This window comes from Scyliorhinus canicula, chromosome 8, assembly GCF_902713615.1.
Source record: "Scyliorhinus canicula chromosome 8, sScyCan1.1, whole genome shotgun sequence".
NCBI lineage: Eukaryota > Metazoa > Chordata > Chondrichthyes > Carcharhiniformes > Scyliorhinidae > Scyliorhinus > Scyliorhinus canicula.
In genome coordinates, this window is record NC_052153.1 from 42738038 (window position 1) to 42757128 (window position 19091).

The 19091-nt window shown below is 49.5% G+C and overlaps 1 protein-coding gene across 1 annotated transcript in view; it reads right to left on the reverse strand.

Moving 5' to 3' along the window:
* Nucleotides 1–19091, reverse strand: part of LOC119970199 (signal-transducing adaptor protein 1-like) — a 94729-nt gene that overhangs the window by 20568 nt on the left and 55070 nt on the right. The window contains exons 5-6 of the mRNA XM_038804448.1: nucleotides 12665–12721; nucleotides 4467–4642 (exon numbers count right to left, since the gene is read on the reverse strand). Coding sequence (XP_038660376.1) covers nucleotides 4467–4642; nucleotides 12665–12721 — 233 coding nt within the window. The remainder of the gene's footprint in view (nucleotides 1–4466; nucleotides 4643–12664; nucleotides 12722–19091) is intronic.

The following is a 19091-nucleotide window of genomic DNA, read 5'->3' on the forward strand; positions in this document are numbered from 1 at the left end:
AGTTTCCTGAGGAAGTATAGGCGCTGTTGAGCTTTCTTGGTGGTAGCGTCGACGTGGGTGGACCAGGACAGATTTTTGGAGATGTGCACCCCTAGGAATTTGAAACTGCTAACCATCTCCACCTCGGCCCCGTTGATGCTGACAGGGGTGTGTACAGTACTTTGCTTCCTGAAGTCAATGATCAGCTCTTTAGTTTTGCTGGCATTGAGGGAGAGATTGTTGTCGCTGCACCACTCCACTAGGTTCTCTATCTCCCTCCTGTATTCTGACGCGTCGTTATTCGAAATCCAGCCCACTATGGTCGTATTGTCAGCAAACTTGTAGATGGAGTTGGAATCAAGTTTTGCCACGCAGTCGTGTGTGTACAGGGAGTAGAGTAGGGGGCTAAGTATACCGCCTGGCGGCGCCCCGGTATTGACAACTATTGTGGAGGAGGTGTTGTTGTTCATTCTTACTGATTGTGGTCTGTTGGTCAGAAAATCGAGGATCCAGTTGCAGAGTAGGGAGCAAAGTCCTAGGTTTTGGAGCTTTGATACGAGCTTGGCTGGGATTATGGTGTTGAAGGCGGAGCTGTAGTCAATAAATAGGAGTCTGATGTAGGAGTCCTTGTTTTCAAGATGCTCTAGGGATGAGTGTAGGGCCAGGGAAATGGCGTCTGTTGTCGACCGGTTGCAACGGTATGCGAATTGCAGTAGATGAAGGCGTTCTGGGAGTATGGAGATGATGCGCTTCATGATCAACCTCTTGAAGCACTTCATTACGACTGAAGTCAGGGCCACCGGACAGTAGTCATTGAGGCACGTTGCCTGGTTCTTCTTTGGCACCGGTATGATGGTGGTCTTCTTGAAGCAGGTGGGGACCTCGGAGTGGAGTAGGGACAGGTTAAAGATGTCCGCGAACACCTCTGCCAGCTGGTAGAGATTTACAAGAATGGTTCCAAGTATGGGGGACCTCGGTTTTGAGGATAGGTTAGAGAGGCTAACATGAGGAAAACCATTTCACACAGTGGTTAAGGACTAGAATATGCTGCCTGAGAGTGTGGTGGAGGTAGATTTGTCTGTGGCTTTCAAATTAATTTTCAGAGCTATGTAGAAAATGTTAGGAGTGGGACTAGCCCAGAAAGCCAATTAATGGCCACTTAAGAGCTGCGCTGCTCCCACCACAAATGTTCCCACAATGCATTAGGCCAATGCCAAGTGTGAAGCCTGGCTGGTGGAAGGGCAGGGACCCCAGTCAAGTGTAAAATTCCAGCTGTTAATTCATGGCAACCACATCTACAGAAGTATCTATGGCTTAAGGAGCTTTGGCTCAGAGTCACTGACCTGCAGGCCACGCTACAGACACTGTGATGCATCAGAGAGTGGGAAAGTTACCTGGGCACTTTGTTCCAGAAGGAAGTCACACCCCATAGGCTAAGGTCCTCTGATTTGTTCAAGGACCGAAGTCTAAGACTAGAGTTTTAAACTTAAATAAAAGAGTATGAAGACAGAGCTGGTGAAAGTGAACTGGGAAATTCGATTTTATTTTTCAGCGTGCCTTCACACACACTTTTGTTCCATTTGGGATATAGTAGGAGAAACGATGGGAGCCTGTTGGACCATATTATGAACGTTCCTTCCATGTCCAACAAGTCCTGGTGGTGGACTTGAACCAGGAGCTTATGGTCCAAAGGTAGGGACGCTATCCCTGTGCCACAAGACCTCCTCTCAGAAACTAGATTAAAGATAGGACAGTCGATATGCAGTGGCAGACATCCAAGGAGACATTTCACAACACTCAGCAAAGATCCATTTCAGTGACAAAGGATAACTCTGGAAGGATGCATCTGTGGCGAACTAAGAAAGCTAAAGATATCAGATTGAAAGAAAACGTGCAGAATTCCGTGACAATTAGTGGCATGATAGAAAATTGGACAGAATTTAAAAAACAGTTCAGAATGACTAAAAAAAAAGAGGGAGAAATTAGCGAAAGCTAGCTAGAAGTATAAAAAGCTGGTAAGAGTTTCTACAAGTATTTAACAAAGAAAAGAATAAGTAAAGTGTTGATCGTCTAGAGATTGAGAACAGGGAATCAATAATAGAAAATAAAGTAATGGCAGAAGCATTTAGTGTCTGTTTTTGTGGTAGAAGACACAAATAACAACACAGAAATACTTGTAAATCAAGAGATGAAAGGAAGGGAAGAACGCTGAGCAATTCACAATTACCAGTGGAAGGGTACTGAGAAAACTGTTCGAATTAAAGTCTGACAAGTTCCCAGAACCGGATGAACTTCACCTTAGGTTCTTAAAAGAAGTGGTTGAGGAGATAGCTGTAATTTTCCAAAATTCCCAGATTCTGGAAAGGTCCTATCAAATTGGAAAATAGGAAAATTGCATGTACAGCTTCTCTATTCAGGAAAGGAGGAAAACAGTAAGCAGGAAACTGCAGGTCAGTTAGTCTAACATCGATCATAGAGAAAATGTTAGAATCTAGTATTAAGGAGGTTATAGTAGAACACTTTGAAAATCTTAATGCAATCAAGCAGAGCAAACATGATTTTGTGAAAGGGAAACTGTGTTTGACTAATTTAATAGCGTTCTTGGAGGAAGTATTAAGCAACACGATTGAAGGAAAACTTGTAGATGTTGTGTGCTTGGATTTCCAAAAGACATTTGATAAAGTGCTGCACAAGATAGACCTCATGGTGTAGGAGGTTACATATTAGCATGGATAGGGGATTGGTTGGCTAACAGAAAGCAGATAGTAGGGATATACGAGTCATTTTCAAGCTGTAACTAGTGGAGTGTGACAGGGATTAGTTCTGGGCCTCCACTATTCACAATCTCGATCAATAACTTGGATGAAGGGACTGAATGTGTGATTGCTAAATTTGATGACACAAAGATAGGTAGGAAAGTACGTTATGACAAGGACGTAAGGAGTCAGCAGAGAATATAGATTGGTTAAGTGAGTGGGAAAAAATTTAAAGATGGATGTGAAGAGAATCTTTTTCTCTGAGGGTTGTTACTCTGCAAAATTCTCTTCCCCAGAGAGAGACTTGATGCAGTGTTGTTGAATATTTTTAAAGCAGAGTTAGATAGGTTCTTGATTAAAAAGTGAGTCAAAGGTGACAGGGTGTCGACAGGAAAGTAGAATTGAAGCCACAATAAGATTTTGGATTTGGATTTGTTTATTGTCACGTGTACCGAGGTACAGTGAAAAGTATTTTTCTGCAAGCAGCTCAACAGATCATTCAGTACATTGGAAGAAAGGGAATTGAACAGAATTCAAGAAAGTACATGAGAATACATAATAGGGCTACACAATATATACAATGTAACTACATAAGCATTGGCATCGGATGAAGCATACAGGGTGTAGTATTAATGAGGACAGTCCATAAAAGGGTCGTTTAGGAGTCTGGTGACAGTGGGGAAGAAGCTGTTTTTGAGTCTGTTCGTCCGTGTTCTCAGACTTCTGAATCTCCTGCCCGATGGAAGAAGTTGGAAAAGTGAGTAAGCCGGGTGGGATGGATCCTTGATTATGCTGCCTGCTTTCCCCCGGCAGCGGGAGGTGTAGATGGAATCGATGGATGGGAGGCAGGTTCGTGTGATGGACTGGGCGGTATTCACGACTCTCTGAAGTTCCTTGCGGTCCTGGGCCGAGCAGTTGCCATACCAGGCTGTGATGCAGCCCGAGAGGATGCTCTCTATAGTGCATCTTAACAAATGGTGGAGCAGATTTGTCCTTCACCTACTCTTAATTTGTATGTTTGTATTTATGAAAGACACTTATTTCACAATTGGCTATTTAGCCCTCCAAGCCTACTCTACCATTCAATTCCGATTCATAGCGTTTTGGGATCCATATTTCTACTGAGCTTAGATGCTCCTGATTTCTCTCCCAAATGGCTCGGATGTAGTCTTAAGATTATGTCCCCACTTTTTGGATTCAACCACCAGAGGAAATAGCTCCATATTAAATTCTCTTATCACCTTCAGAACATAAAAACTAGGAATAGGAGTGGGCAATTCAGCCCCTCGAGCCCGCTCTGCCATTCAAATGATCATGGCTGGTCTCATCTCAGCTTCAACTCCACTTTCTCCATAACCCTTCAACCCATTGATAACTAAAAATCTGTCTATCCCCTCCTTAAATTTACTCAATGTCCCTGCATTCACCCCACTCTGGGATAGTGAACGCCACAGATTCATGACCCTTTGAGAAAAGTAATTTCTCCCCATCTCTGTTTTAACTCTGCTACTCCTTGTATTAAAATTATGGCCTCTGGTTCCAGATTGCCCCACATGAGGAAACACCCGCTCTACATCTACTTTGCCATATATCTCAACTAGATCTCTCATTCTTCTAAAATCTAGACAGTATGTGCCTGAAGCACCTCGATTAGATCACATCTCAATTTTCTAACTCAAGTACACGTCACTTAGGCCTTTAAACGTCAATATCAGTATTAATTGTACATACTCTGGCATTGTGGTCAATACATCGTCGTACACGTCTGGATCAGGTTTCTCCACAATATAATTCTGCAACTTTGGTCCCATTGTAGCAGTTGACTGGCGCCTTATTTCTCGTTTAACCACTTCTCCCAGTTGGAGCACCTGCCCCGGTAGCAGTGACAAGTCACTGGGAACCTCCAGCTGGTAAGAGTGTGCAAAGATAAGCGTATAAATCAAATTGTGAACACAGCAGGCTGAATGGCTGGCTTTTGTGCCGAGAACTTCATTGCCTCTAGTAACTCTCACATTGAGTATTTTTTGCTGGACAAACGTGAAGAATTATTCTGCACTCATCCTTGGAATTAGAGCTGAAATAGCTCATGTTCTGTAAGGGTTGCATGTACACCAATACCTCAGCCAGCTGGCATGTTATATAATTTAGGGAAGCATTACGACCAAACCCGATCCTGGCGAGGGGGTGCATTGGTTGCTGTCCTCGATAAAATAATGAGGTTATGTTTTTCCCATTGATTTCTGGGATGCTGCATCCCTAACCCAACATCCAATCCCAATGTACTTTGTTTTTTGTTTGTCAATGGATAATAGTGAACAACTAGACCAGGGGTGGGCAAACTTTTCCGTGCAAGGGCCGCATTCAGAAATTCACAATTCACAAAGGGCCGCATAGTATATTAAGTAAAACAATTACTTCACCCGGTTATGATTCTGGGCGCCTCATATAGAACATAGAACAGTACAGGACAGAACAGGCCCTTCGGCCCTCGACGTTGTGCCAAGCAATGATCACCCTACTCAAGTCAACGTATCCACCCTATACCAGTAAGTAACCCAACAGCCCCCCCCCCCACCCATTAACCTTTAAAAAAAAAAAAAAAAAAATTAAAAAAAAAATTTTTTTTTTTTTTTAATGACTTGGTGGGCCGCAGAAATACCTTTGGCGGGCCGCATGCGGCCCGCAGGCCGTAGTTTGCCCACCCCTGAACTAGACTGTGAACTGATTGGGGAAGGAAAGTTGAAGAAGTCTATTCCTTGAAAAGGCACAGATGGTCTGTTAGCGAGAGAGAATAAGAACAATTGTGCAATTAAGATCGATATACTTCTGAATCCTCAAGAAGCGTTCAGAAGTTTAGTTTTAATTTCACCTATTTGGATTTAATGAGTCTCTAAAAAAAGTTTTTTTTAAATAGCCCTTTGTAGCTCGAGGAAACTTGAATGTTCCAAGTTGTGCATACAGCAGTTTACAATGCTGTTTACATGGCAATAGGGAAGCAGCGGGATTGGATGAATGAACATGACTGAAAAAGTAATAGGAACACAATTGTTTATTGCTCAGTGTATGCTAGGTATGCACCTTGTGCTGACCTTGGACTCTGGCCAGGATATTTCAGATGGTGGGGTTTCTGATCCCATCATCCGAACAGTTACGAACATACAAAATAGGAGGTGTAGACCATTAGGCTCTCAAGCCTGTTCTACCCTTCAATATGATAATAGCTGATATGTTTGTATTCGGAGTTCCAGATGCGTCCATCAATTCACACGAGACGGAGAGTTGAAGTGAACAATGGCTTTAATCAGCTAGAACTGTGTCTGCCTGTGACTGCTCTGCACTGAGAGCCGCCTGCAGGGCAGCAGCTCTATATACCTCCCCCAAAGGGGCGGAGCCCACAAGGGCACCAACATGATACAATGCGGTGTAATACAATACAATGGTCCATAGGTGGAGCCCACAACGGCAACAACATAGTACAATGCAATACAGTGGTGAATGGCTGCCAGAAATCATTCACCACATTCACCCCTGTTAAAAAATTGAAGTCCAGCGGGGATGGGGATAAAGTGGCTCACAGGTTTAGTCTGTCCGGCACCCTGATCGTGCGCTGCGATCGCCTGAGTTCTGGTTCGCTGCGGGCACAGGTGTTGAACTTGACGGTGCGGGCACGGGTGTTGAACTTGTTGGTGCGGGCATGGGTGTGGACTCCAGGTGCATGTCTTCTGGAGCTTCACCCCTGAGGGTCAGCGATGGGGGAAGGGGATATAGTAGGGGAGGGTGGAGGCCATGTAGGGGCGGGGGCGCTGTTCGATGTAGGTTGGGCGGGGGGGGGGGGTAGGTGATGGTCATAGGGGGACCTGCGGGTACCAGGTCCCGGAGGGAGACTGTATCTTGTCGGCCGTCGTGGTGCACCACGTAGGCATACTGGGGGCTAGTGTGAAGGAGCTCAACCCTCTCGACCGGGGGGGGGTTGGACCTATGGCTCCTCATGAGAGGTCTCGTTCGTGGCTGTGCAAAGAAGTGACCTAATGGAGTGGAGCGCGTCGGGCAGGACCTTCTGCCAGTGGGAAACTGGGAGACTCCAGGACCGTAGGGCCAGGAGAACAGCCTTCCATACCGTCGCGTTCTCCCTCTCCACTTGTCTGTTTCCCCGGGGGTTGTAACTGGTAGTCCTGCTCGAGGCGATGCCCTTACCGAGCAGGTACTGACGCAGTTCATCGCTCATAAACGAGGAGCCTTGGTCACTGTGGACGTAAGTGGGGAAACCGAACAGGGTGAAGATACTATCTAGGGCCTTAATGACGGTGGCTGCGGGCATGTCAGGGCAAGAGATTGCAAAGGGGAAGCGGGAGTACTCGTCAACGACGTTGAGAAAATACACGTTGCGGTTGGTAGAGGGGAGGGGCCCTTTGAAATCAATACTGAGGCGCTCGAAGGGCCGGGATTCCTTCACAAGGTGGGCCTTACCCTGTTGATAGAAGTGCGGCTTGCACTCCGCGGAGATTTGGCAGTCCCTGGTCATGGCCCTGACCTCCTCGGTGGAGTAGGGCAGGTTGCGGACCTTGATGTAGTGGAGAAGCCGGGTGACCCCCAGGTGTCAGAGGTAATTGTAGATGGCCCTGAGTCGGTCATCTTGCGCGCTGGCGCATGTGCCACGGGTCAGGGCATCTGGGGGCTCTTTGAGCTTCCCAGGACAATAAACGATGCCGTAATTATAGGTGGAAAGTTCGATCCTCCACCTCAAGATTTTATCATTCTTAATCTTGCCCCACTGTGTGTTGTCTAACATGAAGGCTACCGACCGTTGGTCGGTGACGAGGGTAAACCTCTAACCAGCGAGGTAGTGCCTCCAGTGCCGCACAGCTTCCACGATGGCTTGAGCTTCTTTTTTGACTGAGGAGTGTCAAATCTCGGAGGCATTGAGGGTTCGGGAGAAAAAGGCTACAGGCCTGCCCGCCTGATTAAGGGTAGCGGCGAGGGCGACCTCCGACGCGTTGCTCTCCACCTGGAAGCGGATGGACTCATCCACGGCGCGCATCGCGGCTTTGGCAATATCTGCCTTGATGTGGCTGAAGGCCTGGCGGACCTCAGCCGCCAGTGGGAAGATGGTAGCTTTGATCAGTAGGCGGGCTTTGTCCGCATAGTTGGGGACCCACTGGGCATAATATGAAAAGAACCCGAGGCACCATTTCAGGGCCTTGGGGCAGTGGGGGAGAGGGAGTTGCAAGAGGGGGCGCATACGGTCGGGGCCGGGCTCTAGGACTCTGTTTTCCACGACATAGCTGAGCATGGCCAGTCTGGTTGTACGGAAAATGCATTTCTCCTTGTTATAACTGAGGTTGAGGGCTTGGGCGGTTTGGAGAAACTTCTGACGGTTGGCGTCGTGGTTCTGCTGGTTGTGGCCGCAGATGGTGACGTTGTCCAAGTACGGAAATGTGGCCCGCAGCTCGTACTGGTCCACCATTCGGTCCATCGTTCTTTGGAAGACCGAGACCCCGTTTGTGATGCCGAAGGGGACCCGGAGGAAGTGGAAGAGGCGGCCGTCTGCCTCAAAGGCCGTGGAGTGGCGGTCCTCCGGGCGGATTGGGAGCTGGTGGTATGTGGACTTCAGATCTACCGTGGAGAACACCCGGAAGTGTGCAATCTGATTCACCATGTCTGCTATCCAGGGGAGGGGGTACACACCGAGTTGCGTGTACCAGTTTATGGTTTGGCTGTAGTCTACAACCATCCGGTTCTTCTCCCCGGTCCTGACGACCACCACCTGAGCTCTCCAGGGGCTATTACTGGCCTCGATGATCCCTTCCTGCAAGAGCTGCTGGACCTCGGACTTGATAAAAGTCCTGAATACTGTACCACCTGCTCCTGGTGGCGACGGGCTTACAGTCGGCGGTGAGGTTCGTGAAGAGCGGGGAAGGGTCGACCTTCAGGGTTGTGAGGCTACATACGGTGAGAGGGGGTAGGGACCCGTCGAACTTTAGGGTCAGGCTCCTGAGGTTGCACTGGAAGTCCAGTCCCAACAGGAGAGGAGCACAGAGATCGGGGAGTACATATGGTTTGAAGTTTTTTATTCAACACCCTGTATCACGATGTTCGACAGTGTACCCCCGGATCTGCACTGAGTGCGATCCAGAAGCGAGGGAGATTGTTTGAAGTGTGGGGGAGATTTGGAGAGAACAGCGCCTTACCGTGTCTGGGTGTACGAAGCTCTCCGTGCTCCCGGAGTCAAACAGGCAGGACGTTTCGTATCAATTGACCCGGACGGTCATCATGAAGTTCCTGAGGTGCTTTGGGCGTGACTGGTTGAGGGTGACCACGCTGAGTTGCGGGTAGCCGGCATGGTCAGAGGTGGTGGTGTGGTCCCAAGATGACTGCCCCCGTCGGTCGCACGTGTCGGGCGGCGTTGAAGATGGTGGCCAAGATGGCGGCCCCCGTCGGTCGCACGTGTCGGGCGGCGTTGAAGATGGTGGCCAAGATGGCGGCCCCCGTCGGTCGCACGTGTCAGGTGGCGATGAAGATGGCGGCCAAGATAGCGGCCCCCGTCGGTCGCACATGTCGGGCGGCGATGAAGATGGCGGCCAAGATGACAGCCCCCGTGAGTCGCACATGGCGGGCCACGTGGGAGACGGCGGCCCCCGTGAGTCGCATGTGTAGTGTAGAGTCGAAGATGGCTGCCCCCACGAACAACACGAGGCAGGTGACGCGTCCGAATGGAGCGGAGTCGGCAGGCACGCAGCCATGCTGTGGGGTCTGCTGGCCTGTGAATCTGAAAGTCAGGCCTGTGATTTGGAGGACTTGGACCTAGCCAGGCAAACTTTGGCAAAGTGTCCTTTCTTGCCGCAGTCGCTACGGTTTGCGTTCCGAGTCGGGCAACGCTGCCTGGGGTGCTGACCGCAGAAATAGCAAGGTAGCCCCCCGTGTTGGGAGGGCAGCCGCGCGGCACAGGCCTGGGGTACTCTCTGGTCGGGTGTCCACGAGGGGCTCGTGTGGTCGGAGGGGAAAGCGTTGAGGCTCTGAAACGCTACTTCTAGGGAGGTGGCTAGTTTTACCGTCTCTTCTAGATCGAGGGCGCCCTTCTCGAGCAGGCGCTGTCTGACGTAGTTGGACCGGACTCCAGCCACATAGGCGTCCCGGACGGCGAGTTCCATGTGTTGTGAGACCATGACGGCCTTGTAGTTGCAGCTTTGCACGAGTACTTTCAGGTCGCATAGGTACTCCTCCAGCAGATCACATCTGCGTATGTGGTTGCTTCTTCGATTTGCACGGAGATTCGATGGCTGACCTGGGCGTGGAGGAGGCTCAGCTTCTGTTCGTCGGTGACGGAGGGCGAGGAGGAGGCGGTGAGGTAGGCCTTGAAATATCGGAGCGAGTGCGAAAAATCCCTTCGGCTTCAGCAGCCTGTGGGTCGAGTTCCAGTCGGTCAGGTTTGAGGGCTGCTTACATCGCAATGTTTTAGCGGATTAAATTGATGCAACCATGAATTCACACGAGACGGAGAGTTGAAGTGAACTGTGGCTTTAATCCGCTAGAATTGTGCCTGCCTGCAACTGCTCTGCACTGAGGGCCGCCTGCAGGGCAGTGGCTCTATATACCTCCCCCAGAGGGGCGGAGCCAGGGCTGAGCCCACAAGGGCACCAAAATGATACAATGCTGTGCAATACATAAAATGGTCCATAGGTGGAGCTCACAAGGGCACAACATTGTACAACGCAATATAGTGGTGGTGAATGGCTGCCATAATACATTCACCACAGTTCCACAATCTTCATCAACCCCTGATAACCTCAATTCCCTTGCCTAACCTCAATTCCCTTGCCCAACAAGATTCTGGGTTCGATTCAGCCAAATGGGAACAAAGTCCCATAGCGATCCTGTCTAGTCACGTGTTTCCCAGCGCTCCCAGTGCCATGGCTATTCAACATGCCTCACGATGTACAAGAGGACACAATGGGGAATACGCGACCGAGGCCATATGTAGACCCATTTTAAATGGCCTCCCAATCTCAGAGCCCCCCAAAGCGATCTCCGAACCCCCACCCGAAAGCGATCCCCAACCTCCCCGCAGCCCGAACACACTATGGGAGTGTGCCCCTCCAGCCCCCATAAACCAATGCAGGGCACCCCCAACCGAATCCCGCACATGTAAAAAATGACAGATTGGCATTGCATGGCTCCCATAAAATAGACAATGGACAGAGCCGACTGGGGGCCCGATGAGGGAACGGTGCAGAACTGGAAAGGTAACCGCGGACCAGGGGGAGAGGATCACCTCACGCGAAGCCGAGGTAGCAAGATTGGTGACAATCTAGAAGATACTGAAGGGGATGGTAGACGACAAAGAAAACATGCCCTGCTGGCAAAAACCTACGGATCATTGGGCTACCGGAGGGTACAGAGGGGAGGAACTCAACAGAATTCCTGGCGTCGGTACTCAGAAAGCTGGTCAGGGAGGAGTGCTTCATCAAACCCCCAGAGGTGGACCGGTCCCACAGGCCGCTCTGACAGAGATCCAAGTCAGGAGAACCACCACGGGCAATGATAGTGACGCTCCACATATTCCAGAACAAAGAATGGATTCTGAGGTTGTCAAAGAGCACGCGATCGTGCAAGTAGAAAGAACACATCATTCGCTTGTACAAGAACATTGGATCGGACCTGGCCAAGTGGCAGGCAAAGTTTAATGGGGCCAAAACCGCACTGTTTAAAAGCAAAGTGTTGTTCAGCATGCTGTATCTGGCTAGAATATAGGTCGCATACTGGGCAAAGTATAATATTGCGATACGCTAGAAAAAGAAAGCAAGTTTGTCCAAAGGAACGAGGTTGGGAAGAAGCAGTGAGGGAAAATTAATTTAATGTGGACTTTCACGATCCGGGGGGAAAAGGGGTAGCTGTACTTGGGGACGTGGGGTGGGGGGAAACAGATGGGATGGATACAAAAGAATCTGTTTCCAGGGGGGGTCACTACAGTAATCAAGCAAGCTGGTGCACGGGAGTAAAGGGGGGGGGGTGATGCGCCACCCTGTAGTAAGGGAAGGGGGGGATAGTGCAATGAACCAGATGGGACAGGGTGAGGGAAGGGATCGGGGAAGGTGATAAGGTGGAAGCAGGGAAAGGGAGAATGCTGTTTGTAACAGGTCACACTTGGAAATAGCTGGAAAGAGGAAGGAGGGGGTGGCCATCTTGGCTGGCCCATGAACAAAGGGAAACCCCGGCATGCAGGGGCATGTCCATGAGGTAAGTATGCTGACCCCAAAGGATTTGGGGGGGGGGGACTTTATCTGGTGGGTGCGATTGCTGTACCAGGTGCCTGTGGCAAGCGTGCGCACGAACCGGCTTAGGTTGGAGTATTTTAAATTGCACCGGGGGACGAGGCAAGGGTGTCCCCTTTCCCCGTTATTATTTGCTCTATCCATTGAACCGCTACCATAGCGTTGAGAGCTTCAAGGAACTGGCAGGGGCTGGTCCGGGGGAGTGGGTGTGTGCATCGGGTCTCGCTCTACGCGGATGATCTCCTCCTGTGTATTTCGGACCCACTGGAGGGGATGGGGGAGGATCTTAAGGGAATTTGGCGGTTTTTCGAGGTATAAACTGAACGTGGGGAAGAGCGAGTTGTTTGTGATCCAGGCTAAAGGACAGGAGAAGAGACTGACGGAGCTGCCGATGAGGAGGGTAGAGAAGAGCTTTTGTTTTGAAGACAGCCGCACAGGGAAATATCTATTTCTGCACTATGTTAATGTTTGACACTTGCTCTTTTTCTGTTTTTGTTATAACATTTTACAAATACTTCAATAAAAATATTTTTTTAAAAACATTGAACATTAGGCCATCGAAGGTCCCAGAAGACTAACAATTCTCTGGTAAACTTTATTCTTCAATATTGGACTACCAATGTTTAACACAGGAACACATTATAATAGTAAAATTCATACCTGACAGACCACACTAATGTAACCTTTCCATTCTTCTCTGGTTTCAGCATTTTCAGCCTGGAGATAAGGGGAAAGGAAAATCATGTTGTGTGTATATCATTAAAAAGTAGATAGCGCAAAAGAGATTGCAAGAGCTTTGGTTACATTTCATTGTGTTGTTGTAGATAAAGGTCTATAATTCCACTTAATTGTCAGCCATGTATAATGGAAAACAGCAGTGACGGACTGAAATTGTCAGGCATGTGCTCCAAACACAACTTCAAGCTCAGGAGTGGCAAAAGGAGCCGAGATTGTGCTCCCCAGAATAAAGATGATTAAAGAGGGGATTTAATATAGAACATAGAACAGTACAGCACAGAACAGGCCCTTCGTCCCTCGATGTTGTGCCGAGCAATGATCACCCTACTTAAACCCACGTAACCCGTATACCCGTAACCCAACAATCCCCCCATTAACCTTACACTACGGGCAATTTAGCATGGCCAATCCACCTAACCCGCACATCTTTGGACTGTGGGAGGAAACCGGAGCACCCGGAGGAAACCCACGCACACACGGGGAGGACGTGCAGACTCCACACAGACAGTGACCCAGCCGGGAATTGAACCTGGGACCCTGGAGCTGTGAAGCATTGATGCTAACCACCATGCTACCGTGAGGGTAGTGGTGTTTAAAATTATAAGGGATCTTCATAAGGTAAAAAAAGATGAACTGATTCAGGAAGGTCAGTAACCAGAAACCACAGATTTCAAAACTATTGGCAAAAGGGACACGGAGGGAAGAGGATCATTCCTTTTACACAACTTTTTACGATCTGGAGTGCAGTGTTGAAAAAGCTGGTGAGAGTAGGTAATAATTTTGCAAAGCAGATGGATAACAATGGAAAAGGAAACATTTGCAGAGGTACATGGAAACAAGAGGGGAATAGGTAGCAAATCGCTCTTTCAAAGAGGTGACCCATGCATGATGGAACACATGGCTTCTTTTTGTTCTGGTGGATTCTATGGGGACAATTTTAACACTCGTGGGTTCAGGACATTTGGAAGGAAGGGTTTCCACTCCATTACTGTTCAGATTGTGTGACCACCGTCTCCGTATCATGCACGTGTGCCCACTACCCAGGAAGTGTGCATGACAGCTACATCCCGGGGCAATCGGAGATCTGTAGCATCTTCGGTGACCACTCCAGGATGATCGGTTGGCTCTTGGGGAACAAGACAATACCCGCCAATGTCCTGCTGATGACGCTGGTAAAGATGCCTGAGACCAAGACAGAGACCTGATATAATGAGACTCATGTTGCCACTCGTGCTGTCATTGAGTGGTGCATCAAACGGTGAAAAAGCCGTGCTCTGCAGTACACCCCCCCAGAAGGTCCTCACTTTGTGGTGGTCTGCTGTGCCCTCCATAACCTGGCACAGCAGTGAGACGACATGCTGGAAGAGGAGGAGGAGGAGGAATATGCAGCTTCATCTGAGGAGGTGGCAGACCAGGAGGATGACCCCGGGGAGGTGGCGGAAGATGGGAGTGTTGGCGGCGGCAAGGGTCCAACATTGCCCCGAGGTTCAGGGAGGCCCTCATCCTTACTAGATTCTCAAAGGACAAAGCTGTGACCATCAACTCAAACCCCTTCCCAAATTCCCACCTTCCTCCCCAATCTCTCCTTCACTTCCTCTCCCTCCTCCCATTTCCCTCCTCCTGCCCCCAATTTCCCATCCTTTTCCCCCCATCCCTGCCTCCCCAACACACCACCTCTTCACCGACTACCCTGTTCCACCCTCCAGGGGGCTGTGTAACATCACTCCAGTGTGATGGGTCTGTGTTGGCACCATTAGTGGGTCACCATACAAGACAGGAGAATGATGATAACTCACTGAGGAAAGCTCTGGTGCTCCTCACTTTCTGTAAAAGTTTGATTCCTGTCGTTGTGCTGACAGCGCGTTCACACCCATCCTCTGAACAACACACCCACCCCCAGTGCCGTCCACTCAGTGCTCCTCACTCTTCTTGATCTTTCGTGGTCTACTGCTACGTCTCCAGGATGCACATCAGAGGTGGAGGCAGTCTGCAGCTTTTCTGCACCCTTTGACCTCTGACGACCTTGGCGGACATCCTCAGGAGGGCCTGGATCTGGAGGGCCTTGGCCGACTTACTGGTGTCACTGACATCACTATGCGGCCATGTTCCGCCCCCTGCCCTTGAGAGGCACAGGTGTCAGAATGGGGGTGGGGGGAGATTCAGAAGAACTGGAGACCACCGTCATCTCCTTGGGGCAGGCCCCAGGTTGGCCTCCAGCACTTCTTCCCTGACAGTACCCGTAAGGTCCTGTGGGACTCCATGGGACAGAAGGGCAGTTGGATTGGTGTAGAAGCCAGCTATTTTCTATAGGTAAAAGTGATAGGTAAAAGATAGCTATTTAGTATTAAGTCCTTAGTCTATTAAATACTCATTTTAAAAATCACTCATGACCACAGGTCATTTCAAAACACATATTCAGCATGACACAGCATAATTAATTTCAAGACAGTGGAACATTAAGATACATAATTTAACAGAAACACAAAAACCATGATACAACAAACACTTTTCACTCAGCTAATAAATACATTTCTCAAGACAGTGTCCAAAGACAGGACAGGTTCCATGGCAACGGCACAGTAACCTAAAGACGCTGTTGTCCTCAGCATGAATCCAGTTCAAGCAGCTTGCGATAATGGCACAGAATCGCATTCCAGAACACATACAAGATTTCATTTATGAAACATTTCAAGTTAATGTTGCACATAAAGACAGACAGCTAACCGTCAAATCAAACTTATTTGATTCTAACCCAAACCAATTAGGATTACATAGGGGTGTAGCTAGATGGCTAAAGACAGATATGATTTAGTATAATCGTGATAGATCGTACGGCCATTTTCCATTCATGAATCATCTATACTTTGATCTAACTTACTCGCCGTCTCTATCTTTCATACTTTCATTTTCCAACTCTGACTTTTGAAGTTATTTCAAGCTGTTTTGCTGTAAGCAAGAAAATCATTTCTGTATTATTTGAAAGTTGAATTGCCTACAAAATTGCTTCTCTTTGAGTCCTTTTACATGCCGGATTTATTCGAGAATAAGGTTTAAATGATTCTCAATTGTAATCGATAGAGACAAATAAAATGATTCTTATTTGCCTCCGGGCAGTGTTAACTCAAATTTCTACTGAGTTTTAGCATTCGCAAGTGCCACAAGATCTACATGGTAGATCTCCACAAGTGGGCTCCACATGCCCCTGAATCATCTGGTGCTGCCAGTGCTGGTGGCTCCCTATTGTCTGCACAATGCTGTTTCCGCCCTAAGCGATGCTTCCTGGGTGGCTGAGCCCATGCTCTGGAGTGTCTTGGCAATGTCCCCTGTGTCTGGGACATGACGTTGAGGCCCTCAGCCATGGTCATCACAGACTGAACCATGCCTTGGGCACCACCAGTCAAGTGCTCCAGGCCTTCCACTGCGGTCATCACCCTAGCAGTGTTAGTCTTGGTGCCACGCATCGTCAGCATCATCTACTGCACCTGTAGCCTTTGAGTCTCCTCCAATTGGTTATGCACTCACTGGAATGACACTGATGCCCCTCCTGAATATCCCTGCTGTGTCCCATCATCTGCAGCAGCTCTGGGAGAACCTTATCCAGAGTCACAACATCTGACTGGGACCCAGCTGAGTCCTAGGATGCAGTTGACTTCTGACTGCTGCCTCCCTTGGATGTTCCTGCCTCCACTTGATGTGGATCAACAACTGTGTGATGCTCACCAGATTGTGCCCCAGAAGCCTACCCACTAATGTCACCCACTGAGGTATGCATCTCTGCGCTGGTGAAAGGTGGGGGGTGATAGCGGTGATGCCTCGATGATGGTCTCCTTGGAGGTCTCCTCCCGGGTGTTATCTTGGGTGGCGGGGGAGCAATTCTGGATGATCCAGCCTTACCAGATGGAAATCATGCGAGAAAATGGACATATGGTCAGAGAGAGGGGAGGATCATTTTGTCTGACATGAACTATTCACTTGAGACAGGTCACCTGGGTGAAGGAGAAGTGGATTCTCACCTCTGTGGCACAGGCCAAGAAGTCTTACAACACCAGCTTAAAGTCCACCAGGTTTTGTTTCAAATCACTAGCTTTTGGTGCACTGCTCCTTCCTTTTTTTATAAATGTTTTTTATTCAGTTTTCATGTTTTATATTGAACAAATTACAAATTGTTAGAGAGTGAAAAAGAAAAACACGCAAAAATTAACATATATATTTACAGGTGAGCATCTTCGTAGTAATAACTGTGGCCTCCCCCTCTTTGCCGGCATACATATTTTACATTCCCCAACATGTTTATTGGCATTTATTTAGTTTGGTTTTGGGCCTTAGCTAGCCATCAAACCCCCATAACGAGCCCGTAGCCCCCCCCCTCCCCGCCGGCTACCTTCCCCCGACTATTCTTCCTCTTGTACGTTGGCCACAAACAGGTCCCGGAACAATTGCATGAATGGCTCCCACGTTCTGTGGAAGCCGTCGTCCGACCCTCGGATGGCGAATTTGATTTTCTCCATTTGGAGAGAATCCGAGAGGTCGGACAGCCAGTCTGCAGCTCTGGGCGATGCTGCTGACCGCCAGCCAAACAGGATTCTACGGCGGGCGATCAGGGAGGCAAAGGCAAGGGCGTCCGCCCTCCTCCCCAGGAATAGATCTGGCTGGTCTGAAACCCCGAAGACCGCCACTATCGGGCATGGCTCCACCCTCACCCCCACTACTTTGGACATAGCCTCGAAGAAGGCTGTCCAGTACTCCACAAGTCTGGGGCAAGACCAGAACATGTGGGCGTGGTTGGCCGGGCCTCTTTGGCACCGCTCACATCTGTCCTCCACCTCCGGGAAGAACCTACTCATACGGTTTCTCGTTAAGTGGGCTCTATGTACCACTTTTAGTTGCGTCAGGCTGAGCCTTGCGCACGTGGAGGTGGAGTTGACCCTATGCAGTGCTTCGCTCCAGAGTCCCCACCCTATCTCCATCCCCAGGTCGTCCTCCCATTTCCTTCTTGTTGCGTCCAGTACGGTGTCGCCCCTATCTACCAGTCGGTCATACATGTCACTACAGTTCCCTTTCTCTAGGATACTTGCATCCAGTAGGTCTTCCAGTAGTGTCTGTCGTGGCGGTTGTGGGTACGTCCTTGTCTCCTTTCGTAGGAAGTTTTTGAGCTGCAGGTACCGTAGCTCGTTCCCCCCAGCTAGCTGAAATTTCTCTGTCAGTTCGTCCAGTGTTGCGATCCTGTCGTCCGTGTACAGGTCCCTGACTGTCAGTGTCCCCCCGTCCTGTCTCCACCTTTTGAAGGTGGCGTCAGTCAGTGCTGGTTTGAACCTATGGTTGTTGCAGATGGGAGCCTTGTCCGACATTTTGTTCAGGCCAAATTGCTGCCGCAGTTGGTTCCAGGATTGGAGGGTGGCTGTCACCACTGGGCTGCTGGAGTGTTTTTTGGGTGGGGATGGGAGTGCTGCCGTGGCGAGGGCCCGGAGGGAGGTCCCCATGCAGGAGGCCTCCTCCGCACGCACCCACTCGGCTTCTGGCTCCTGGATCCATCCCCTTACTCGCTCGGCTGTTGCCGCCCAGTGGTAGAATTGTAGATTCGGGAGGGCTAGCCCCCCCCTGGATTTTGCTTTCTGTAGGACCTTCTTTGGGATCCGAGCATTTTTACCCTCCCATACGAACGCCATGATAAGTTTGTCCAGCGCTACGAAGAAGGCCTTGGGGATGTAGATCGGAATGGATCTAAACAGGAAGAGGAACCTGGGCAATACGTTCATTTTGATCGTCTGGACTCTTCCTGCGAGGGAGAGTGGGAGTGTGTTCCATCTTTGCAGGTCCTTTTTTACTTCCTCCGCCAGGCTGGTGAGGTTCCATTTGTGGATCCCTTTCCAGTCATGGGCTATTTGGATCCCCAGGTAGCGGAATTTATGTCGGGCTTGTTTGAACGGCAGCCCCTTTAGTGCTGCCCCCCCCCCCCTTGCTGGTGTACTGGGAAGATCTCGCTTTTGCTCATGTTGAGTTTGTAGCCCGAGAAGGCTCCAAACTCTTTCAGGAGCGCGATGATTCCGTCCATGCTGCTTTGTGGGTCCGAGATGTAGAGGAGCAGATCGTCTGCATAGAGTGAGACTCTGTGCTCTCTGCCTCCCCTTCGGATCCCCCTCCAATTTTTTGCTGCCCTGAGCGCAATTGCTAGCGGTTCGATTGCTAGTGCGAACAGCAGTGGGGACAGTGGGCATCCTTGTCTGGTGCCCCTGTGCAGCTGGAAGTATTGGGAGTTGGTATTGTTGGTCCGTACACTCGCCATGGGGGCGTTGTATAGGAGTTTTACCCACGCGGTGAACCCTGTTCCAAGCCCGAACCGCTCCAGTAC